Source organism: Epinephelus lanceolatus, chromosome 16 (genome assembly GCF_041903045.1).
Source record: "Epinephelus lanceolatus isolate andai-2023 chromosome 16, ASM4190304v1, whole genome shotgun sequence".
NCBI classification, from domain to species: Eukaryota; Metazoa; Chordata; class Actinopteri; order Perciformes; family Serranidae; genus Epinephelus; species Epinephelus lanceolatus.
Genome location: NC_135749.1, coordinates 24,004,651 through 24,030,317, shown reverse-complemented (window position 1 = coordinate 24,030,317; position 25,667 = coordinate 24,004,651). Strand labels below are relative to the sequence as shown.

The 25,667-nt window shown below is 40.1% G+C and overlaps 1 protein-coding gene across 11 annotated transcripts in view; it reads left to right on the top strand.

Annotated features, from left to right (window-relative positions):
- LOC117263858 (sodium bicarbonate cotransporter 3-like) overlaps nt 1-25,667 on the top strand; it is a 66,947-nt gene that overhangs the window by 6,568 nt on the left and 34,712 nt on the right. For 6 of the 11 annotated variants that reach the window (XM_033637544.2, XM_033637548.2, XM_033637546.2 and 3 more), the window contains exons 2-7: nt 16,658-16,739; nt 19,039-19,188; nt 21,856-21,994; nt 22,461-22,621; nt 22,799-22,987; nt 24,027-24,410. In XM_033637544.2, coding sequence (XP_033493435.1) covers nt 16,658-16,739; nt 19,039-19,188; nt 21,856-21,994; nt 22,461-22,621; nt 22,799-22,987; nt 24,027-24,410 — 1,105 coding nt within the window. Of the gene's footprint in view, nt 1-2,344; nt 2,611-16,657; nt 16,740-19,038; nt 19,189-21,855; nt 21,995-22,460; nt 22,622-22,798; nt 22,988-24,026; nt 24,411-25,667 lie in introns of those variants that run through there. The other 5 variants (XM_033637552.2, XM_033637553.2, XM_033637545.2 and 2 more) reach the window with 4 other exon arrangements.

The window sequence follows — 25,667 nt, the reverse complement described above, 5'->3', positions numbered from 1 at the left end:
AACTGATGCAGGCTGTGTTGCCATAATGCAGAATTGCTCAACTGTTAGAATATAATGAAATTACTCGACTTATTTAATGTAAGCCCACTGCAGCTGACCACAAAGAATCATGAACAGAAAGAGAAAACATTTGCTGGGGGCAAAACCTGAATTTAATTACAATTTTGCACAGACTGCATTCAGTTTTCCGCTAACAATACTACTAATATGGCTCTGTTTTTCTGTTCCCCTGTGGATGCGTGTGGTTGTAGGTGGCATGGCAGTGCAATAGATGTTACATACAGTACAGCTTTGTACCACTGGCATACTAATATTGCACATCATTACAGTACTGCCTCTTATTGTGACTCTAATCAAGATTTATTCAGAATCTAAGTTGGGCAGCTCTTGCAAGGCTATATAGGGAGCACCAGTAGTTTACTATGGCTGTTCTGATCAGCTCTGGGTCTGAATTTGTTGAATGCTAGGAATGTAGCTTCTAAGTTAATAGGTTTTGTCTTTGAAAAGACAAAAGCATGCTGTATTCTTAGTTATACAGTGCCAGTGTACAGCACTCTAAAAGGCTGCATAAAGAAGAGCTTAAAGAAAAACTAATTTATCAAAAAAGTGTGTTATTGTTCTCAGATGTGAAGATCTACTGCATTTTTTTGTCTTCAGTTACAAAAAACTCTACATTTTGGGGGGTTTGGCTGTTGGTCTACAAAAAAAAAAAAAAACCCATTAAGACATCATCCTGGACTTTCAGTAGTTTTTGGCGGTTTAAATACTAAAATAATGTTATCAGATTTAAAAAATAATAAAAACAGTTGTTAGTTGCAGACACAGTATAAAGTTAAAGCTATAGAAACTGCCACTGTATTCACACGGCACTATTGAGGCAGATAATCTGTGAAAAAAATCATATTCCTCTGCTTCTGTTGCCTTGTAGCGCATCTAATGGCTTTACGGCATGTGAACGAAAACAGCCAGAGCTGAGGAGTCTTGAACGCAGCTGTTAATCATGTCAATCCCTGCTTGTCTGCAGCACTGATATAATATGAAAGACGATTCTGTCACTGCATTACCTATTTCTCACCTCATATGTTTTCAGAAACACATTTTAGTGTATTTTTTAGCTGTAAGAAAGTTTGTTACCAGGCCACCATTGTGGATACAGTCAAACAGAATACTAAGTACTGCACACTGGCCGGCCCAACTTTCTTATATTACAGCTAAACAGTACACTAAAATATGCTTCTGAGGTGAGGTGAGAAATAGGCAATGCTGTAACAAAATCTTGATTTATATTTGATCAGCACTGCATAGTTTGACAGTCTGACTGCAGTTCGTGGAGCAGATTGACAGTACTGACAGCTGTATGAGAGACTCCTCGGCTCTGACGGATTGCTGCTGCTGTGCCACAGTCTGATTCTAGCCAATGCCATTAGAGACAGTAGGAAGAGGGACATGATTTTTCTCACAGACTGTACTTCTTTCAGAATATAGTGACAGTTTCAGCAAATTTGACTTATTATCATAAAAATTACCAACTGTAGCTTTAAAGCTCTAAATCTTATGCAAATCCTGATTTAGGTAACGTTAGCTCCGAAATATTTTACTTAAAAATGATTGTTGTGCTGCATGATGCTAATGCTCCTGCTTTTTGGTCAGCCTCAAGATAGGCTCAGCAAAGGTTTTTTTTTTTTTTTCTTCATTTTATTCACAGTTTAATTTTAGGTGTGGTTTCACCTTTGCCACGGTGGTTTTGTGGTTAGTCTGGGTGATGCTATTATGGATGCTTCATCCGAAGAGTATCTCTAGACCGGACTGATATCTAGAGTTTTTTCTTCAATTAAAAAAATATTTACTGTAAAGGTTTCAGGAATATGATCATTTTTCTGTATGCATAAAACTCACATTCATGATGTGGACAGGAAACAAATGAGCCACAGTTCTCTGCAAAATTACAGGTTGTTGAAAGACATGTCCAACCTTCAGGCTATGGTAGGGATTGTGAATGTCAAAGTCAAAGGCATAGAAGCATTTTGAATCTTAATGAATACACAGACTATCTGTCCCTTTTCCGTTCATTGCACCCCCTGAGGAATGTCGAGCTCACACGTGTGCTTGTTTCTATTTATCCGTGTTGGGGGTGGGTTTTCATTTGTGACCTGAATACCTCAGCGGGTGAGCATTTGAATGCCCTCCAAATGTGTGTGCATGTCCTCCGTAGGGTGGTGTGTATGCATGCGTTTTTAAGCTCTTGGCTGGGCAAATAAAATATTCATGGTGGCATGGTGGGATTGGCTGCTGAGCAAAGAGCGGGCTAACAGGGCAGAGCACAGCACTGTGTGTTCAGAAACAGCTCTCTCTCTCTCCCTCCCTCTCCTCCTGTCTCCGTATAAAGAGATGAGCGGAGGAAGGGGGAACAGACGAGTGCGACAGTGTCTCTGGTAGCGCTTAGCTCACACACACACACACACACACACAGACACACACACACACAGACACACCTTCTACGACAGAGATAGCCATCAGAAAGAAAGAACTGGCTGACGTCCTTGCTGCTGTTGCTTTGCGGATGTTTTAGTCTAAATGGATGAACAGAGCGAAGGGGAGCATGTGCTTACGGTACGTTGTTTCTTGCGTGTGTGTTTGTGTGTGTGTGTGGTTTCATGTGTGCCTGACTGTCATATTCCACACTTGAACAGGATCCAGTAGCTCTGTGTGTGCAGCATCATTGGTGTATTTTTTTTTTTTTTTTTTTACTGGTTTGTCCTCTTCTGTTCCTCTGGTGGAGTGGAGCGATCTGTGCTAATGAATGGGGCAGGTGGTCAGTGCAGGGAAGCTGTTGCCTCATCGGACATGTCTCTTGAAATGGAAACGCTTCCTTTCAACTCTTTAATCGCCTCAAGGAGCAGGAAAGAGAGGAAACCGACAGAGACAGTTATGGCTGCTTGAAGGAGCGGGACAAGGAGAACAGGAAGGAAGAGAGGAGAGAGACGAGGAGTGTTAGAGAGAGGATGGTGAAAAATAGGTCTGCCAAGGTAGCAGAATGCAAACAAGGTGCATGCTGTCAATAGAGATGGCGCTTACTGACTGAAGTAAAATGAAATAAATCTGTGTTTACACTCAGTCTAGCTAAGATTACAAAATTGCAAGAATTACTATGCCCAGAGTGGAAGCAACGTGCAAGAAGGGACTGTTGAAATCGAGAGGAAGATATTTGTGAGACAGAGAGAGGGGATGGTTTCCATCTTTGTGTTTGTGTGTATGCTTGTCTGCAAAGTCTGCATGCTTGGCTGTATTGACTTCATCAAATGGAGACTATAGTTATGATCTGTTTGTTTTCCGACATTTCTGCCCAATGAGATTCATTCCCAGCTGTATAACTATAAGATTAAACTATATCTTCACTCAGACATTAGATGGAGGACATTAGCTTTTGACTGGCTCTGCCTTCTTAGTTTTGCCCTGTTCATACATGGCGATGCTCCAGGGTGGTAAATAATTTAATGGCCAGTCAGCAAAAGTCAGCAAAATATAGCTGATCAAATTATATAATTATATATCTGTGTTTATGTTTGTTACCCAGGACCTGCTAAACACCATGGATGTTCATGCTTTCCTGTAAAGACTTTCCCGAATTATTAAGGGTGTCACGATTCTCCAAAACCTAGATTTGATTAGACCTTCGATGTTAAGGTCACAATTTGATTCAGTTTTCAATTTATTGATTTATTTTTTTTATCACTGGAAGCTATGACATTGTTAGACTATTGAGTCTTGATTTGTAAAGATCAACACATCACAGGTTTTATGCCCTGACAACTCTCATTTACATTTTTAAATTTTTCTTTAAAAAGATGTTGATCGACATCTACATCAAGTGTGATATATAACTGTCATACCTTTTTGGACAACTCTAAGGCCATATGGCTTTGAGAAAACAAGAATTGCGGGTTCTCATTTTGATCGATTTTTAGAAATTTAGAAATTGTGTAATATATGTGTAGTTAAAGGTCCAGTGTGTAGGATTTGAAAATAAGAATTGTTTTCTTTATCTTAGGATGAGCCATTTATGTCTACTCGCCATGTTGCACTGCCATGATTCTACAGTAGCCCAGAACAGACAAACCGAACACTGGCTCTAGATAGGACCATTAGGCCACTGTAGAAGCCCAGTGCGAGTGTTTTTTACTGAAGTATTTCACCAGTATAAAGAGGGTCCTCACATAAAACTGGGCTGCCTGTGTAGTAAAAACATGGAAATACTTCTGAAATTGGTGCTACATGACTAGAGAAAACATGAAAAAGACTGTGGCATTTGCTTTTACTCCAGAGGTTGAAAACCTACAACTACCCTAAGCATTGCACTGCTCCAGACCAATAAACTACTCACACTGATAAATGACGTAATGTAAACTCATAATAGACACAACGATGGCCGGCCAGTAACAAACAGTCTTGTGCTACTGTTAAATGGTAAGCTAAAACATGTTTTTGAAAACACTGGGGTGAGAAATAGTCAACTCAGTAACATTTGATTCAGCGTTGCCTTATTTTACTGTGTGATCTCAGTTTTTTATACCTCTGTTTTTGCTGTGCCACAAACAGTATGGTGCCACTTCCTGTTCACAAACTCTTGCTATTACAGTGAAACAGGACACTGAAATATAATTCTAAAAACAGGTCACAGGTCCGAGTTTGGGAGAGAGAGGGTGGGGGTCTGTCTCTTGATCTGCTTTTACACTCTTTGTGTTCACAGTGGTGGCATGGGTGGTGGACAATAGTAAAGTGCGGAAGTACAGCCTATAGTTAAAGCAACAGCCTAGAAAAACAGCTTAGCTGAATGACGTGTTTTGTGTCATTGAATATCGGCGAACTATCCCTTTAAATCACCGGCTCTGTTTGTTTTGGAGAGGAGGAGACCTCTGTGGATAATTCAGCTCCTGGTAGGAATACTGAAGAAATCCCAACCTGGAGAAGTTTCTGCTGGTTGCAGTCTTTAATCAACACCGCTAGATGCCACTAAATCCCCCTAAATCTTACACGCTGCTCCTTTGACGTAATGTACTTTATGTTGTCAGCAGCCATCTATACTCTCTCACATGTCTGTTGCTATTATCTTTCTGTTTTCAGACATAATTTAATTGGTTACATAATACAGCATTAATTGGCAGTAAAAAACATGTCAATATTCTCATCCGTAGTATGCAATTGTGCATTTTGGCAGTGTGAGACAGAGACATATTCAGTAATCTCAAGGGACAGGTCTCTCACTATGTAACACCTCTCTTACGTCAGTCTACATCGATTGGACAAGGTCCCAGTAAAGCAAGGCTGGCAAGGAACTGAGATAAGAGGGAACCAGGCCTGTTGGCTTGTTGGGTGGCTCGATGTTCAATTCTGTCTGGTTGGCTGACGATGTGTTTGGCTGCTGTGTACTTAAATCACTCCCACACAAACATACTAACAGAAGTGAGGTTAACCTTCATGCTGTCAACCATTAAAAAAATGCTTCAATGTGTAAAAAATGTTAAGCTGAAAAAATTCAACCAAATTCAAAATGAATCGCCACCTACACTTTGTTAATCATCCGAGTCAAAAATGCTAAACATTTTCTAATTTTAGCCCCTCAATTGTGAGGACTTGTAGAAAACAAACCATTTAAATGGGCCACTTTTGACTCTGGATAGTAGTGATGGGGATTTTTTTTTTCATTTTGTGGCATTTTATTTACAAAAAGGTTAAAGGTTAGCTACCTGTGCAGATCAAGTTTTGGTTGTCTTGTGCATGTGCACTAGGATATACATGCACACGTGCACACAAGTGACTCAATACACAGTCCTGCCAATTTTATCTCACTATCCCACTGATCTACCGGTGGCGGTAAGACACTAAGCTACACAGTAATGTGCTGGAAAATGCCAGAGAGAAGAGACTGTACTAATAAACAAGGATGTGAACAATGCTGTATTTAAACTTTTAAGAAGTTTATGAGGAAGGAAATGCATTTGCTTGTTTGACCTCAAAAATATACAGTACATTTGGATGACTAAAAGTAAATGTAAACAAAAATTTTGTGTACAAGAAAACTTCATGGGGCACCTGTAATTGATTAATACTGATATTAAATACTGGGGCTTAACTTGAATTATATTCTAAGGTATTGTAAACCATTACAATAACAAAAAAACTCTAGCCCCAACAAATGCCATAGGGTTAAGCATAATGTTAATATCTTGATGACAAACACCTCTGTATAGATACATTAACAGAATTTCCCAACAAGACTGTCTTGAACTCGAACATGCCCATTTAACGTGGCTCATTTCACAACCTACACGTTGTGCTTGGGTAATCCTTGTATTAAGTTCAATAGTGTGTTTTCCTTGCTATTGGATGGTGAGCCTTGTGTTTGCTCTTAAAGGTTCATGTGAACACGAAATCCCCACCCATGCATAATACCCAACACATTGGTGATTTTACCACCTAAGCTTTTGCAAAAGCCAGAGAAAATCCTTAAATACAAACACACATACAGCCATGATTTTACCAGGCCTTTATACTTCATGGATACAGCATTGAAACTATTGTAGATAGGGGAACATTTTAAAATTGCATTTCAGTGTTATTGAATTAATTTTGTACTATTCAGTACACAATAGGTCTGTCTGAGTAGCAGCTTTATTAATTATTGAGCAAGGCTTTTTCTCTGCTGAGTGATCATAGGAACAGATATTCACCATTATTATCCAGCTGCATGAAATTTAGAATTCACATTGCTGACTCTTTTATAACTGCATCAGATCAAACTGATGTTATCATGGGGTTTTATGGGCTGGTACGGCTTAAGTATTCTTTCCATGCCGGCTTCAAATGGGGCTGCAACTAACGATTATTTTCATTGTCGACTAATCTGTCAATTATTTCTTCGATTAGTCGACTGATCATATTATCGAAAAATATGTTAAAATGTTGAAAAATGTAGGTGTCTCCCAAACCCCAAAATTATGTCATCTAAAGTCTTGTTTCATACTCACGCCAAAGGGTTTTAGTTCACCGTCATGGGAGAGTGTGTAAAGCTGCCAATATTTGAACGTAAGAAGCTCCAATAAGAGTATTTTGGGGTGCTTTTATAGTACTTTTCTATGAAAATGACTCAAACCGATTAGTCGGCTACTAAAATAGTCACGATTATTTTAATAGTCGATTAGTCATCGATTAGTCAACTAATCGTAACCAGCATTGCTATCACCTGGTCTTCACAGTTCATTTTTGCAATTTATTACCGCATGTTTTGCTGGTGAAGACCTGATATCTGCTCCTTGTTGAAAACCAAACTATAAACTTTTACAGCAACATTTCAAGTCTGTAGGTGGTAAGTGTTTCATGCTTAAAATACCTTTTGTACAACTATGAAACTTAGAGCAACTGGGGTCATTTCGGCCCACTGGTATCATCTTGTCAAAATCATGTTGGACTTCATGTTGTTGTTTGCTCACTCATCTGGTTAGGAACAGGTAAGTTAAGGTGATTGTAAAGAACGTGATAGCTGCGAATAAACTGAAAGGAAGGTGTTTGATATTAGTGATCCTCCACAGATTTTCACACATTTTATTATTGTTGTCTGGGAACAGCATTCCCACAGGACACCCATGTGAGGAAGAATCGAGGATGAGGGGGCAGGATTGGAGAACAGATAGATGATGAAGAGTGACACTTTTTATGGTTTGATTGTGTCGGCACTTGGCAGGTTGCCTGCTGCTGTTGCCTAGCTCTCTCTCTGATTGTTATTTGGAGCCCACTCTCTACTCGTTCACATTTGTCCCTTTAAAGTGTATTGAGCAAAGCCAGGCAGGGCTTATCTTACACCAGACTCCATACATGTTTTAAGTTCTCCTGAACTTGGACTAGAAGTGACATTATGTTCCCTGGTGACATCAAGGGACTTGTGATAAGAATTCCCCACCATGCTAGTCATCTGTTATGTCAGTGGCAGGTGGAGCAGAGTGTGCTGCATCCAGTGAGTAATTTTTCTGTTGTGTCGCAGTAGGTGAAAATACAGATTGGATGGAATTAAGGGAATTAACGGGGCATTATGGGAAATAACAGAAAGAAAATGGAATTATAATGGTTGTTTGCTCAGGCTTTATTTACTCCTGTTTTTGTTTTTTTGTTTTGTTTTGCCATTGGTTGCCAGCAGATTATATTGTACTTGGCAATTAACTTATCGCAACAAAATCAAGTCAGTTTTCATTAGATTCCTCATCATGACTGTCATCTTTATTATCTGAGGGAATATTTTACTTCACTTTTGTTTTTCTGTCTCAAAGTCACACTTTGACCAGTTAGATCCCAAATAAAGAAAGAATAAATAATTTAATAAATAAAATGAAATAAAAGAGAAACAAAGAAACAAACCTTTTACTATAATATTATAAGAAGACGTGATTTAATAATTTCCCAAATAATTCCATTCAGTTTTCCAGTAGATACAATGTCAGATGTGTGATCAGGTGGCTAGCTAGCTAGTGCAAGTTAACTAATATGGAAAGATACTTTTTAAAATTTGAGGCGACAATGTAGGCTGTGTGCAAACTTAGGGTTTAAAATGAACAACTAATTTATAAAGGAAATGTTTTACAATAATGAATGCATGGGAATAGATGAAACTCATTCGTTAACATGCTCAATCAAGCTACATTGCACATTATTTTTTATTTATTTGTTTATTTGTACCTATACCTGCACTGGCTACTGTAACTGCTGCACATGTTTCATATTAATACTCTTCATGTTGCTCATACTGTATGTATCTAATGTTTTCTTACTCCCCATGCCATTTAAGCCATTCTATATTTTTTCCATATATCACCGTTCATTCTGTATATCTGTTCTGTACATTATTCTGAACGTTACTGCCTTTTGCATTTCTGGTTAGATGCTGAACTGCATTTAATTGTCTTAGTACCTGTGCTTTGTGCAAAGAAGAAAATTGGATCATAACTAAAAAAAAAAAACCCACGGTAACAGTTAGCTAGCAAAGCTAAGAGATGGTAGAAAATGAACAAGTTATAAACTGTGTACTTTGCTTTAGCCTACTGTCTGATGGTTAACTAAAATATTATAAGCATATAAAATAAATTCAGTTCAGTGATGTAATTAAAACTTTCCTGAAAGCATGTGGTGATTTGGCTCTGACAGTGAAGTACTGTTGGCAGTAGTCAGAGCTGCACATATGGGAGAATGTGCTGTGCATTTTGAGGGTTGTAATTTTACTGAAATCTTACTTATTTAGAATGCTGGCAAATTATCTGTACATGATGGAGTGCTGCTTAATACAGTGCATGGGTACAGTTGAATTAAATGGGCCTACTTTTAACTAAATATGCTATAGAACGTAGTACTGCTTTTTTTATGTGTATTTTCCCCCCAGTAAATTCACAATTAAAAGGTACGATTTTTCTATTGAAATTGGGCAAGCTTTATTTATTATTTATTATTCAGGATCCTCGTTAGTTGTTACTGACTACTCTCCACACAAAATGCATAACACACTAATTCAAATTACCACATAATAGATAACAATATCAACAAACAATGAGTGAAACAAAAACAATACAGCAGTAGTTATCTCACATGCTCACGTGTCACCTCATCTGTAGATGATCAGAGGAAACCAGTGGAGCCCATGAAATAGGCACACAGAAGTATATATGACTGCACAACACCAAGGGTGACAATGAGGCCTCATCCAAGTGAGCACCACAAATACAATTAACCTTCACAAACATAACAGCAAATGTCAGTAAAACTGATTTCTTTCTTAACAATCGTTGTTCTCAATTTCTTCTTAAAACTAACCCTTCTATTAATTGACATAGTCCTATACATTGCAATTTTCTTTAAAGCACTGGTTTTAGGTGATGGTTATGTGAAGCATCCCAAGAAAGAATGTCAGGTGTCATGATGTAGTCTACCAATACTGTGTGTTAGCTGTGTTGATATAGATATGTAGGTTTTCCTAAAGCACTAATATTTCCTATGTACTGAACCAGGCTTTTCTTGGAAATTTTCTGGAAATTTATTGGAAACTTTCCAACCCTTTGCAATTTTATGTGGCAGCACACATATCTCAGTAGACTATGACAGGCCAGGAAACAGTGTGCTTACATTTCCCCTACAGAGTTTTATGAATTGGGTTCATACCATAGTCACATTTGAATTCAATTACTGTCATTTATTGTGCAGTCCAGTTACTGTTGTATTGATCCAGATCTGCTTAGATAATTTGACTTGCTTTACTTATTACTCATGACTCATTATTTAAAACAAACATTATGGAATCATGATAGTCGCCACTCGACACAAGCGGTCTCCCTGGATCCACAAAGGAAAGAAACAGCGCTAGGCTCATATAGTCTGGCTTTCTTCACTGTGTAGATGCAGCCAGAGATACATCTGCCATCGTCAACATCATCTATTGATGTCACTACATGGCAGCTTTTCTTCTGCAATCCCTCCCCACTGGGCACTGCTCCTGTAGCCAAACCACAGCTGTGATTTAAAGGCATGATGGCCAATTGGCTCCCTGGCCTGGGGACTGTGGGTGACAAACAAGGGGTTTATTTTGGACAAAGCTATGTGACAGGTTGCATCATGTGTTCTTAAATTGTACCAAGCAATGTGGTGTCGAGGCCACAGCAGACACGCTCATATACTTCACAGTCATGACGACAACATGCATAGAATAAACGTTAAAGTATGTAAACAGGTGTTTATACAGTAAAATTAACAGATTTGTGGAAGTGGTATTTTAAGAGATATTCATGAAGCAGGAATTGTTCACACCAGCTTTGGGCGCCCTGCCTGTGAAGATTGGTTCATGTGATTTCAACTGTGGCCAGTCAGTAGCCAAACTGATTTACATTTTGTTGTATTAAAATGAAGTATAATGTACACATCACAGGAGTTAAAATCTTGTTTTATCTTTGTTACATTTACAGTAAGTGAAAATGTTATTTAAAGATCCCGTGTGTATGATTTAGAGGGATCATTGGCATACATGGAATACAATACAGTAAGTGTGTTTTCATATAGTGTATAAATCACCTGAAAATAGGAATCATGTTTTTGTTACCTGAGAACGAACCGTTTATATCTACAAAGGGACCCGGTCCTCGTCTTCGGAGATCACCATGTTGCAAAATCCTGTTTCTACAGTAGCCCAGAATTGACAAAAGAAACACTGGCTCTAGATGGGGCCATTTGCGTTCCCATGTCTGCCACTGTAGTTAGCAGTCCTCTGCAACAACAGCATCAAACAATATGCTGATTTTTTAACCAGAAACTGATTTCTGCTGTGTTTTTACTGGTTTAAATCAGCAGTTCTGTTTGTTTTGGAGCAAAAGAGACCTCTGCATATAATCCAATTTGCGCGAGAAACCTCCTGAACAATCAACACTTTTGGAATTGTAACCAGTGTAAATTTTACCTGGTTGCAATCTACAATCCTCACCACTCTGTGCCACCAAATCCCCCTTCTTAAACACTATTTCTTTAAGTTTAAAGTAATTACACCACAATGCAGTCGAGAAATCAAGCACAGATGTTTGTGCTTCAGTAATCTGTAAATGTATCAGCTAGTGTGACTGATGGACCAAGATGTTAGCTTTCTGTCCTAACTGCAGCTGAACATCCAGTCCCCTTCTTCTTCTTAAGTCACCCTCAGCCAGTTTAACCTGCCTGTAGTGTGCTTGGGGGCAGGGGGAAGAACTCCAGTTACTAGAGATAGATTAATTTCTTGCTGCTCTTCTCCCTGCAGCTGCATTATTACTGCTCCTCATCAAGGCACTGTCAGAGAGCAACACAGCTCATTATCATGCAAATCCACTAGCAACTGAGAAACATACACACAGGCGTACAAGTGCACGCACAGACACAATCACAGATGGCATCAGTCATCGTAGGTGGGGCTCTAACAGGAGAATGATTATGGTAATATATGTGTGGAAATCTGAATGTCATTGAAGACATATTCATAATAGTAAGCCAGCAATGAAACAGAGAAAGCAGGAGATGGGTCATGGAGTACGTGCTTTCTGTCAGAAAGAAACTTCAGTGCAGTACATGGAGGTGACCGACATGTTGGGGCAAAGACACGCAAGGGCCTGATATCATCCACATGTTACACATCTTTTTGGCATGTGGCTGTCATTGTCGCCTTTTGTTTTAGGCAGTAGCTCTCTGTGATTGGTTGAAGGCATTCAAAGGATCATGCAGTTGAGAAATGTACTGCATCAAAGTGTTTGTACACGAGCCAGGAGGATTGCACATTTTTAGTTGTTGACATGCGGAATCTGATCATGTTATAAAGCCTGTGTAAAAGACGAAATGTTAGATATTTGGAAACTCATAGAAGTGATTATCTTTGATCACCTTGAGCTTATTTGAAAGACGAAGAAATTCCTTTTTAGTTTCATAAACCGTTTTTTTGCAGCCTGCCCCAACCTGTTATTGAAACATCAGCTGTCAAAAAGACTGTACTCAAGGGAAGTGTAAGACAGGATCCCTAGTATTAAGCCTTATCTGTCACAAATGTGCTATTACCCATAATTCAGCCTGTCCTTATCAGCCTGGCAATCAGAGCCAGCATTAACTTACTGCCACCCAGTGGTGTTTATAGGCCTTATATTAATGCCTGTCTAAAATAAGCTTTCCTTCATCACAATACATCATGTCTAGTTGAAAGGACACACTGATCATCGAGCCAAGCTGGCCTGTCTTCTACGAATTCTCTCTGTGTGGTCTTAGAGAACAGCTGGAAGTATTAGGTTTCTTAGAGGTGCGAAATTGTAATTTCTCACAAGGGCGGGCCTGCAGTGTGTCATAGGTGTACTGATTGAAGTGATCTGACATCCCAGCTTTATTTAATGTAATTATATGTGTTTGTTGATTGGGGGACTGGTGAGGATGGGAGAGGCGGGATGTGTTGTAATTATACGAAAAGATGCCAAGACATTCTGGTTCCTCATTATTTTTGTGGTTGTGGCCTTGGGTGACATCGGTATCGGTTGGACTCACAGTGACTTCTCCAAGCACATTTAGCTCTGTATTGGCCCCACATTAAACAGTAATTGGAGATGGTCATGTCTCTGTGGCTGCCTTAAATGCTCTGGCACTAAAGATTAGGAAGTCAGGGCCAAACCGGGTTTGGGGTGAGAAGGTTCATTGGTTTATGTTTGTCAGGGTAAATGTGTATGTCTTAAGGCTCCGACATACTTTCCGTATTGAACGTCCCTGGACAGCTGTGGTCACACGGACGCGCACACAGTTCTATTCATAGTACAATTAAGCGTCTACGTCAGCCCCTAGTAGTAAACGGGAAGGCTGACTGGTGGGCCTACCATTCTCTTACTGTCAACATCAGGTGAAAGTGAAACTAAGAAGAATGTTGTATATCCAACTTAAAACTAACTTCACCTTAGGCAGCTGCGGATGGCTTGACTGACAATCAGCACTGTTACAAAAAATGGGCTGCCCACAGATGTCGACATAGGGGCCCACGCAGATCCTTGTGGACATGGGTGGATGATGACATTTACGTCTCACGGACCCTTGCGGGCACATTAATGCGGACACTGTGAATTAGCCTTCTTAAGAACTAGTTTTGAGTTTCAAACTAAACAAAGTTTAGTTTAGTTTAAAGGTTACAGTTAGGATTGGGCTAACTTCAGTTTAAATGTTGAGGTTAAATGGATGGTTCAGATCTTTTGAAGCAGGGTTGTATCAGGTTCTTACCATAGTCAGTATATCAGCTACAATAAGTGTCAGTTGGGACACCACAGGCTTGGAGAAGTCCAATCCGGAAGCTAAGCAATGTACAGTCACTCAGTCACAAAAGTCACTCAATAACACAAAGTAACAAACTGATCCAGGCAGCGGTAGACCAGCAGCTCCTGTGTTCAGTGAGTCAAACTTGCAAACAGTTTTTGTCTATGCAGTCTGGTGACTGTGACGAGAGCATAGATAGGGAACTGTAGCTGTTACTGGTTTCCCTGCTGGCATGGGCTGTCTGATGGAAAGGTAAAGTGGTGCTGACAGACATCTACTGTAGTGTTGCACAGTATTCCGGTACTAAAATAGTACCACGGTACTAGAGTATTCCAAACGGTACTATACTGCATTTGGAAAATACCGGTACTTTGAAACTGAAACTGTACTTTGAAATTAATTTAGTTAATTTATTTTACTCATTTATGCACACAAACGCCTTTCTTGTTCCTATTGGAACACAGATTGCACAAGTGGTGTGTATGACAGCACCTGTATCAACATTCGCAGCTGGCGCATGTGAAAAAAGACAAGACAAAGTCTGCCTCGCAAAGGGAGACAACACGAGACAACACAAACTTGGTGGAACATTTGAGTTACCAAACCGTGACGTCCGTACCGAGGTACTTACCGAACCATGATTTTTTTGGTACCGTTACACCCCTACTATTTATTGTTCTAAAGGTTTGTATCCAAAAGGACTTTTCCGAAGAGTATCGAAAAGTATTGAAATTCATATTGGTGTTGGTACTGAAACAAAGATTTTGGTATCGTGACAACACTAATCTACTGTATGTAATACACTGACTATGGATAAGTACCCCATAAAACTCCACTTCAGAAAATCTGAACTATTCTATTAAGCATGTACTGCTGATAGTTAAGGCTGTGGTTAAGAGCTGGAGAATGAATGTCCTCACAAGTATAGCACTTTTATGTGTGTTTGGGTGCAGTAATTATTGTTTCAAGGCACTATAATTTGATAAAGAATATTAATAATATGCACCCTTGCTGCTATCTATTCTGACAGCTTTATGTCTTTTCTAATTGGATCGTTCTATCTCTTGATGTTTCCATGAGATTGATATCAGACTAATTATTTTCACTGAGGTCGTAACCTCTTTTTTAATGAGTGGAACCAGCCTCTCGATGTTGCTATGAAACTTAACCTTTTATGGCATGGACCACAACAACGAATGTTTTTCAATACTGACTAATTAGTATGAAAAATGGCTCATATATAATCCTCATAAAGTTCCAGTAATACCTTGCTGCTTTTAACAGAACATCAAGTTGTTAAAATAACACAACAGAGGTTAATGTGCTTGGTACACTATGCTGTTATCACATCCCCCAAATCTCACCTGTTTGCCAGAGGATGTAATTGTGTTCTGGACTACATTTAATACAAGAGATGAATTATTACAGTCTAATAATTAAGTGCACTTAATAATATCTTCTTCCAGATCATGGTCTGAGGTGTTGCTCTTTATTGTTGTGTGAAAATGGGCTGTCAGTGTTGGCCATCTGTGAAAACAAAGTGTTTTATTTTCATAACTCCCACAGATAAACTCAGAGCTATGGAGTGATTTGGTATGGTAAACAACAAGTGATTAATATATTTGGAGTGTCAGAGAAAATGTAAGGATCTCCACGCTGTTTTCCCACCAGTCTTATCACAGTCAAGCCAATCTTTGTCAATGTACTCAGCTTAGTGCCTACACTATTTGAAAAACTGACGGAGTCAGGGTCCTTTTCTCTGCCCTGTAAGTTTCCCTCATTCTTCTGCTACCTCTTACTGCCACCACAGATCCTTTATCTGACATCACTGTTCATCAACCCACACAACAAACTTACAGACTTTGAGTGTGTGTCTGCCTGTCCGCCGCTGATCGTGCATACTACTGGACCAATCACCCTAATATTTTGTATTCACATTTATGACTGTATGCTCAGGGACCTCTCGTGGTTATGGTGATTGACAATCGTTAAAAAAAAACTGGTTTTATTGACTGTTGCACATCGTCATTGGGTGCTGACTCCTGACTCCTCCCAGCTAGCCAGTCGAGGCCACAAGTCCTCAACAAAATCACACTGCAAAAGCATCACACAAAAGGCATGTCTGACATTTGGTTAGGCTAAAAACAATAACCTTTACTGTCTGTCTCTGGCCACATTTTGGCCTTTGTTGTGGACAAAAAACTGACATCAATAGAGGACTTTGGTGTCATTTTGAAGAGGAGCATCTGTGGATTAATTCTGTTCCTGATATGTAATAATCCACTAACATTAGGCACAATATGAGATGGAAAAAATTATTGTTATCTTTGTCACCATCTTAACTGAAAGGGAACCAGGAGGGACAATTCCACAAGGTGCAGCTGTACCTCATGCATTGTCTAAGGCGGCGGAGGTCAGCTCCAGTGGCTGCCTGGCGGTGATCTGCCCTCCACTGAGTGCACTTTCTAGTTTCAGTCTGTCATTGCTTTTAACATTTTGCTCCATTTCAGTGATGAGATATCTTATTGAATGTCTGCTGTGTGTACCATTTTGTTTTATTAGTGAATGCAAGTAACACATGTTAGTAATGAGTGCACTTGTATCTCCCCAAGGCCAACACTCAGGGGAACCAGCTTTTAGTGTCCAGTGAGCTGTACTAATTTCTCATTACAATAGCCCCAAGTTCATTTTTAAATTGCATATAAAGTCATAAAAAACAGTAAAATTATTGAGGTGAAAATTGGAATCAAAAATCAATTTGCACATGATAGTCATGTACCTATTTATCTTTCTTCTGTCTGTATCTCTTTTGCTAACTCTTTCCTCCTGTCTTTCTCAGGGTCTAGATGAGGAGGCAATAGTTGACCATGGGAAGACCAATTTCACCACTCACACAAACTATGAATCGGAAGATTTGGAAAGTAAGTTTAAAGCCACCCATACTGAAAGATTTTTCCCGTGTCTGTCTTTTTTTAATTGAAAGGGTAGATTCCTAAGCCAGCACATGTTAAGTGGAAACACTTGCTGGATAGCAAGATTGTGTTGCCTTTTCTATCTCTACTAAACTAATGTTTGATTTTATTTTCATTCATTCCTCACTAGCTGCTGATCACTTGAAGTGTGATGCACCAGGCTAGGTAAACTTGAGATACTCCGGGCTCTTGAAATTTTGTTGTTTTTGAGATTTTGTAGTAAGGCTGTGGAATAATATTATTATTATTAATATAAATATATAATTTGGGAGAGGGAAAATATTTTAATATCTTTATCCACCTTATTCCTCAGGGCACTACTGTAGAAATGATTATGGGCACAACTTCCAGTGAGATAGCGGAAAGTAGCAGTATGCTAGTTAGTCCCATAGACTGTCTGTGGTTAGTCCCAGTGGCTACTCTTGGTGGCTAACCGCCAATGCCGGTTCTTTTTGAAAGTAATTTGCCTTCAGTTTAGGAAATACTGATTTATTTTTAACAAATACTTAACTAATGTTAACTTAGCCTTTTCTAAAATGTCTTTGCGGAGCTCTGGTACCTGTTGCACTGTCCGTGTCTGTAATGACTAACAACCAGTCTAAGCTAAATTTTTGTCTTCAGAAACTGTGTGTTGAACATGTGACCAGAACAAAAAGGGATTGTTGCCAAAGGTACCACCGATATGAGAAATAAAACCACAAGAGTTTGAGAGAGAAAGTGAGAGAGAATGACACCTAGACTGAGAGGTCCGTCACTCAGCATCAGTACATGATATCTTTCCTCGTCTGACTTCTTTCACAACCTACATTAGAAAATTGCTCGTTATAAAATAAACTCCGCAACATACCTTGAAATATGTATTTTGTCATTAGGGCTGAGAATGTGTTATTGATTTACCGTACTTCCTTTATATCATATAACAAAATGAATGCCAAAAGTTATTTATTTTACTTCTTTATATTACTATTACTGAAGTCTGCTGCTAAATTCAGCCTCATGTTTCGCTCAGAACAGTTTTTAATAAATCAGAAGTTAAAAAACATGTAAACTGCGCCGTTAATGCAGACGAGTGGAGGATTAGCTCATCACATTTATTCACTTTACATGGAGCTACAGTTAATACTGAATAATGTTAAATGTTTGCAGAATGTGTTAGTATCTCTTAATAAGTCATCACAAATCAGAAATCATCTTTAGAAGGAGCAGATGTTTACCTTAAGCTAGCTTGGGCCATGTTAAAGTTAACAATATTTTAACGGAGCAAGGCAAGCTAATTGCTAGCATGCTCAGTTGAAAAGGAAAAGAAAAATGCTTTGAGATGGCTGTCAGAGATGGCAGAGGTATGATCACATACTGAATATCTCAAATCCCATTCTTTCCATTTGCGACACCCTGGAGCCCTCTGCTTTCTGTCTAGCTAAGCTGTTTTTTTTTTTTTCACCCCATCCTGTTTCACCTCCTGTGTCTTTTCTCTCCCTTCCTTTCCCCCCTCTTTCTCCATCTCCGTTTCTCTCCATCTGTTCAGCTCATGTGTATGTCACTTCTGCCTTCCTCTGAGTGCTGCATCTTGGTCTCATTCCTCCTGGGTTTTCTCTCAAATCAAAGAGAGATGACTCATCTGTGAAAAATGAGTATTGGTAGAGAATGTAGGGCGAAAATAGGGCGTCTGCATTTCAGAACATGGTTCCTGTGTGGCACTAACAATAATGAGGGGAAGTAGATAAAACATTTGGAAAAAAACAGAGGGGTGAAAAAGTTAAACGTTGTACTCTGGTTTCCTTCAACTGAGTATCTAGAGCACTCAAACAAAATGGAAAGTAGTTCTCTGTCATTATGTCTCAAATGTTGGTGTGTCTGTCTTTACTTCAGTTGTAAATGACTGTAACTGTGATGCTGTTCTTGGAGGCTTAAATAGTCTGTTTTACAATGCAGCCTTGAAGTTGAAGTTCAGTTTCATATATTGTGTTTGGAATTCCATTTATATTATTGTTGTCCTTCTTGGAATAATCTGATTTATTACTACTACAAATACCATGGAATACATTTTTTCCTTTATTACCTATTTAGGGTTATTTTGAGTTGGTTTGTTTCATGATACTGAAGATATAACTGAACTGTTTTCAGTCTTTTATGCTGTTTTCCCTGTTGTCTTTACAAACTAACCTCCTGTTTCCTTTTCCAATTTGTGTAAAAGTGGGTGTAGAGGAAAAAGTGTCTGAAATTGGTGTTGCACTTTTCTTTTCCCCAGGCCACAGAGCAGTGTACGTAGGTGTCCACGTTCCTCTTGGAAGGGAGAGCAAACGGAGGCATCGCCACCGAGGACACAAACACCACCGAAAGAAGAAAGAGAGAGACTCTGAGGAGGGGAAGGACGATGGCAGGGAATCCCCCACTTATGGTTGGAAACATTTCAATGCCCCCATTTCATACCAAACCTCACACTTTTTTTTTTCTCTCTCTCCAAGCCCCTATTTGCCCATAAGTTCATATCCCACAGTACCTTGCAGTTAATATCTGCTGTTAGAGCCTTCAACTGTGTTTATTCACACACCCACAGGACTTGCCTCAGACAATAAACAGAAGCCCTTGCAATCTACAATGGAAAGACCTAGTTTAGACTTTGTGTACCTTTTCCATTTCTTTTTATTGGTGGGATTTTTCTGGTGCCTTTATAAACTGATACAAACATTTTTTGCAAATAGTTATGTGATTTGCCACTCTCTGATGGCCATGGTAATAGACTTTGAATGCCTTAAGAATGGCACAAAACATCTTTACACATAAAAAGCTGAAAGACGCTCCACCTTGGTTGGCAAAGCAGTGACAGGAAAGTTGAAGGAAACATTATGGTGTGATTTGGCACCAGACCCCTCTTTAACAATGCACAGATTGCCAGGTTATAGCACCACTCTGCTTAAGCCCTGTGTGTCTCTCCGTCTTTCAAACAGTTCTGAATAAAACATTCAGCTCTAAAAGGCATTAAAGGCCACTGGGAACCAGCCTCTGACACTGATTGAAGGCTATGACATTTTAAGCAATGTGTGCGTGTGTTTGTGTGAGAAGTTGCTGCATTACCTCAACTGCAAGACTCATAAGCAACCAAACAATGCTTTGAACTCAATAGACCCTTTTTCACTGCACATAAAATCCACTAACACCTGCTAACATCTGGCTTTTATATTTAATGGGAAAGGTTACAATCAGCATTCATTCCCAGGACAAAGGGCTCTGCAGTAGTCACGTATATTGATTAGCCCCGATCAGCACTGATGGAAATACGACACCCGGGTGGACATGCTAATTTTAGCCACTTTGCTAGCACTATGCAATGAAAGGCCGCCATAAAATACCATCCATCTCTGTCTAAGCAGCACTCAAACATCATTAAAATCTGGTTGGCACTGAGTTCAAGAGAGACTGAATAAGTAAGAGACATAAAAAAGAAGCAACCACCATAACATTTTCTCTGGCGTCCAAGCTGCTTCTTACTGTTTACTAACCTCATTTTCCAGCATGTCTGTGACAGCGAACATGTGCGTCTCCTGCAGAGCCATGTACACAGCTCTGGCTCTTCCCCCATTTAAAAAAACCTGCATATACATGCAAATTTTGGTGGAAATGGGGTATATGAGTGTTTAACCAGTCCTTTATGACAACAACACTATCAGAACGGTGTTGGTCCTGTTATCATGTGAAGCACTGACTGCACTCACAATTCACAAGATGGATATTCTAAATCAGCACTTTGCTCATCCACACAGTTTGATGCCTAGTGCTGGTGCCTAAAAATTTCATCACATGTCCAGCTTGTGCAGAATCTCTCTGTCACACACACACACACACACACGCAGAGTTACATGAACCATCTGTCATGATAATACTTGCTCTCTACTCCAGAAATGATAGCAAAAATCCTTAAAGGTCTACAGGAGTCAGTGACATGAGATATTGACCTAGAACAAAAAATATCAATGGGTAGATTGTCTTAAAGCTCATGTATAGGTGTGGAATAATGGTGAACAGCAACATCACTATTCAGTGTACTCCCATGTGTGTAATATACACCAGACCACCACAGAGTGTACCCATGTGTGAACAGAAAATATCTCTCCCTTTTTCGCTCCCAGTCATTCCATTTCCACCTCCCTATGGCGTTTAGTCTTGTAATCTGCCATATCTATTTCCGTTTGCTCTCCAGTTCCAGATGTCCTGATATCTGCCCTCTAACTCAATCAGACATGAAAAGAAAATTGCTGGAAAGCATTCAGGTTTTCATTATGCTCTCTTGTGCAGTTTCTCAGCATCAAGCCGGCAGCTGGATTCCTTCTTATGTAGCATAACGAAAAGGAGTTAGAGTGATGTACTGGTCCGACTGTACCATACCCAAAAAAGTATTCTCCTCAGCGTCAGAAGGCATTAGTGCAGTTGTACACACATTTTCTTTCAAACACTTCAGTTTCATCCTACTACCATCTCCTTTTATGATGCTCAGACTGAATCTTTGCCCCTTACAAAACATTTCCAAAACATTTCATGCTCGATAGCTGAACTCACAGAATAGTCTGGTACAACAGGGGGTACTCGGAGAGGAAATGTGTTTTAGATTAAGACATCCACTTAAAAGTGCCTGTGGAGTTTTCTTGTAAATGGATAAAAGTTGTTTGCATTACTCACCAAAATCCACTGTGTATCGGTACCTTGACATCTAAAAAACATATTTCCTTTCCCATAAAACATTTTCAAAGCAGATTTTTTTTAAACATTCTGGAACATGCATGTTTTCTAGCTTACAGTCTTCCTCTCCTTTGCCTTTGCTGGCACATTGCTGCATTTCTTGGCACATTGCAGCCACCTGTTGATGAGCGGAAAAGTTTAACAGCTTTGGCAGGATTATGAATCCCATCACCCGTGTGCATGTGCGAACAAGTGAAACAGGAACCCACTGAAAAGCCCGCTCCATTGAGCTCGTAGACATCAAAAACTCCACAGGGTCCTTTAATAACACATAATGCTGGAGATTTTTTTCTTCTGTATGACCTTTAACCTTTGTCCACTCTTTATACAGACACACCATCCCAGCGGGTCCAGTTCATCCTGGGTACAGAGGACGATGACCTTGAGCACGTCCCCCATGACCTCTTCACTGAGCTGGACGAGCTCTCCTTCAGAGATGGCAGTGCCACTGAATGGAGGGAGACTGCCAGGTCAGATGAACAGCATGATGGCAACCTCATAAAGTGACAGCAATACAGAACTGCCAGTGGCTTTTAAAGCTTTTAGAGCTGAATAATGTCAGATCTGTGTTTTGTGTTTGATAGCTTTGTAGCATAATCATACATCATGACATCATTGGGAGTTAACTGGAAACCATGATTAGATATTGTGATCATGGCTATTAGTCACAACTGTTAGCCTTAATGTCGTCATTTACAATTACATGTGCAGAAAAAATTGCCAAAACTATCACTGCGGTCATCTTCAGTTAGGGAAGTGCACAGACATCATGAGAAAACACCGTTCTAGTTAGTTTAGTCAAGGTCAGACATTTAAGAGGACATAAACGGAAGAAAAGCACATTTTTGAGTGGAGGGAGAATTCAGTTAGGATTTGTGGATTCAAGTAAATTGTAGGATCTGTGTGTGTATTTGTGCTCTTGGTGTTTATTGATAGATGGCTGAAGTTTGAAGAGGATGTTGAAGACGGTGGGGAGAGGTGGAGTAAGCCCTATGTGGCAACGTTGTCACTACACAGCTTATTTGAACTACGTAGCTGCATACTCAACGGCACAGTCATGCTGGATATGAGAGCCAACAGTATCGAGGAAATTGCAGGTACATTTTTCAATACTACATGACGTAATTATGCCATTTTATTGTATTTCTTATGTAGTATTGTGGTTAAATGTTTGATGAAATAAAGCAGATTTTTAGTAGTATAGTATTCAATGGTCCATATATAATTTATGTGTTCTTACTGTGTGTTTACGCCCCTGCCTCTGTGCGGCTCAGACATGCTGATAGACAGCATGGTGGCATCAGGCCAGCTGAAGGAGGATCTGCGCGACAAGGTGCGGGAAGCCATGCTGAAGAAACACCACCACCAGAACGAGAGAAAGCTCAGCAATCGCATTCCTTTGGTGCGCTCCATTGCTGACATAGGCAAGAAACACTCTGACCCACTCTTGCTTGAAAGAAACGGTGAGATCCCGCGACGCACTCGCATTTCTTTTTCCTCCATACTTTCGACCACTGGGGAACTGTTTCTAAAAATCCACTGTTCAAATCCCTCAATGCCATCGTAGAAAGTGGATGGTAAAAGTGAGTAAAATCTAGAGAATGATCTATATTGAAGCAGTCGGCCCCAACAGTGAAAGAGAAATCTGGGTGCTACTGACTATGCTAACCTGTATGGCTGGCCTGGCTTGGGGTTTTGAATTAATTCTTGTATTCACTCCATAGGGTGACATTCGGGAAATATTGCTTTAACTGCAACCAGAGTCAGCATTGTGTGTTTCTTTGACTAGGCATGCTGCAGTGGTGTTAATGTATGGTGTGCATTTTAAAATCTGAGGTTTTAAGAATGAGAGAAATATCACATTCTCCACTTCTGTGCCTGTGGTTCTTGTTGGGCTTGCATTTCCATACCATTAAACCTGAAATGCACATGTGAAAGGTCAGAATTATATATGTCACATTGATGGTTGGTGATGGTAATATTTTTGATGTGAAAGATGTATGTCTCGTGCCAAATGAGTGTGTACTGTGTACTGTGTAGGATTTCTGAGTGGTCTGTTGTGGTAGAGCACATGTTTGCTTACAGTGCACTAACATCGTGCTAACTCATCCTCTCCTGCATGCAAGCCTCTCTGAACTCCAGAGTTTTGCCCTACCTCAGTCATGATGTGTGACTGGTTTGTTTCAGAGTTGAATGAGACAAGTTGTTTGGCCCTTGCAGACCCTCCTACACGCCTCACTGAATCATTCTTAGTGTCTCCTGCACACAACTTTGCTTTCGCTCATGTTTATGCAAGCACAAATCTCTCTAACTACACCTCTGCCACGCTCTTGCTGCCCACCCCTTCTGGCTGTGTTTCTTCCAGATACCACCTCTGTGATGTACTCCTACTTCATATGTTTTTCCTCTCTGCTCCATCCCTTATTCCTTTTCCTCCTTCTCCTTTCCCTCCGTTTTCTCTCCCTTCTCTTCTCCCCTTTTTGTTATTGTCTTCTCTGTTAGGAGAGGGCCTGTCCTCTTCACGTCTCTCTCTCCACAAGCCAGGGGCAGCCTCCTCTGTCTCCAACCTCTCCCAGAGACGAGAGTCCAGAGTCTCAGTTCTGCTCAACCATCTCCTGCCCTCTTCTTCCTCCAACACTGGGCCCGGCCCAGGCACCCCGTTCCTCACCACCCCTCAAAATACCCCCTCTGCCTTCCGGCGCTCCTCCCAAAGCCCGCCACGCACCTATGGCGCAGGCCCTGGCCCTCAAGGCATCCCTGAAGTAGTGGTATCGCCTCCTGAGGATGACGACCCACCACACTCTGCAGAAGAAGAGGCAGCATCACCAGTGCTCAGCCGGCGAGCATCCTCGGCATCCCAGGGCTTCGAGCTGCTGCCCTTAGAAGGCAAATATCTGTGTAGCCTGCCAGTGTGAGTCACGGCTTGAACAGAGAACACTAGCACTAGCATGAAAGCTCTGCTCCCTGTTAACTTCCAACCCTCCAACCCTGCGGCCATCTCATCAGTAACCCACAGCAAGGGCTCACTTGCTAGGACGCTCTTCCTACTATATTTATCCACAAAGTTTTTGACACCACTCTCTTCTCTGCCTCATGATTCTTGCTATTCTCCCTCCTCTATTTCTATCTATTCCACTGACCTATTCAACTAATATCTCTTGTTCTTGCTGCTCTCTTATTCCTCTCCTTTCACATTTTCAAGACATTCCCCAGCATCTATGCCTTGCTTGGCCCTGTCCCCATTCATACCTCCTTCACTGTGGTTGCATGGCTTCCTTCTCTGTCTATCTTTCTCCCATCCTGCATCACATGTGCTGTGATGTTTTATTGCCACTTTTTAGCCACCCCCCACCCCCATCCCTTTCCTATCAGTCAAGGTGTGTGATGTAAGACCTGTCAGAAGGGATGTCCAGTTCATGTTTAGTTTTACTTTTTGCCACTTACCTCAGTCAAAGTAATTTAGTCTCTCTGCTAATACTATAAGACAGCTACAGTACATACTTAACCTTAAGGAGGCCTACATTCAAATCAGAAAAGCCAATCCAGGTGGGTTTAATGGCTTGAAATCTTCATCAAGAAAATTTAAAGTTTCATTTCTGTTTCATTCTGTAATGAAAAGAAGCTACATACAGGATTTGCAGAACAACTCTATTTTTCTCATATAAACACAATATGAACATTCAAATGAACTTCAAGGTGCAATATCATGCACCTGCAAAACATCACCTAGTTTTTATTTTTAACCCAAAGCAGCTCTGGCTGTACTTCCACACACTCTCTTAGTGGGTATATCATTAAAGCTACAGCTGGTAACTTTTATGAATGCAAATTTGTGTCTCGTCTACTGAAACTGTCACTATATTATGAAAAAAGTACATGCATTCCTAGAGGCTACCACAGCACACCAAAAACAACCAATCAGACCCGAAGAGTCTGCTCTTGAACTGCAGTTTTTTGCCTCAAATAATTTCTCATTTTACAGCTAAACAGTACACTAAAATATGTTTCTGAAAACATTCGCGCTGAAAAAAATCCAATGCAGTTACAGAATCTTGATTCATATTTGAAAAAAAACAAAAACAAAACAAACCCCACCGTAGGCTCAGATACAGATCTTGCATATGGGCTTGGGACATCCCTAGC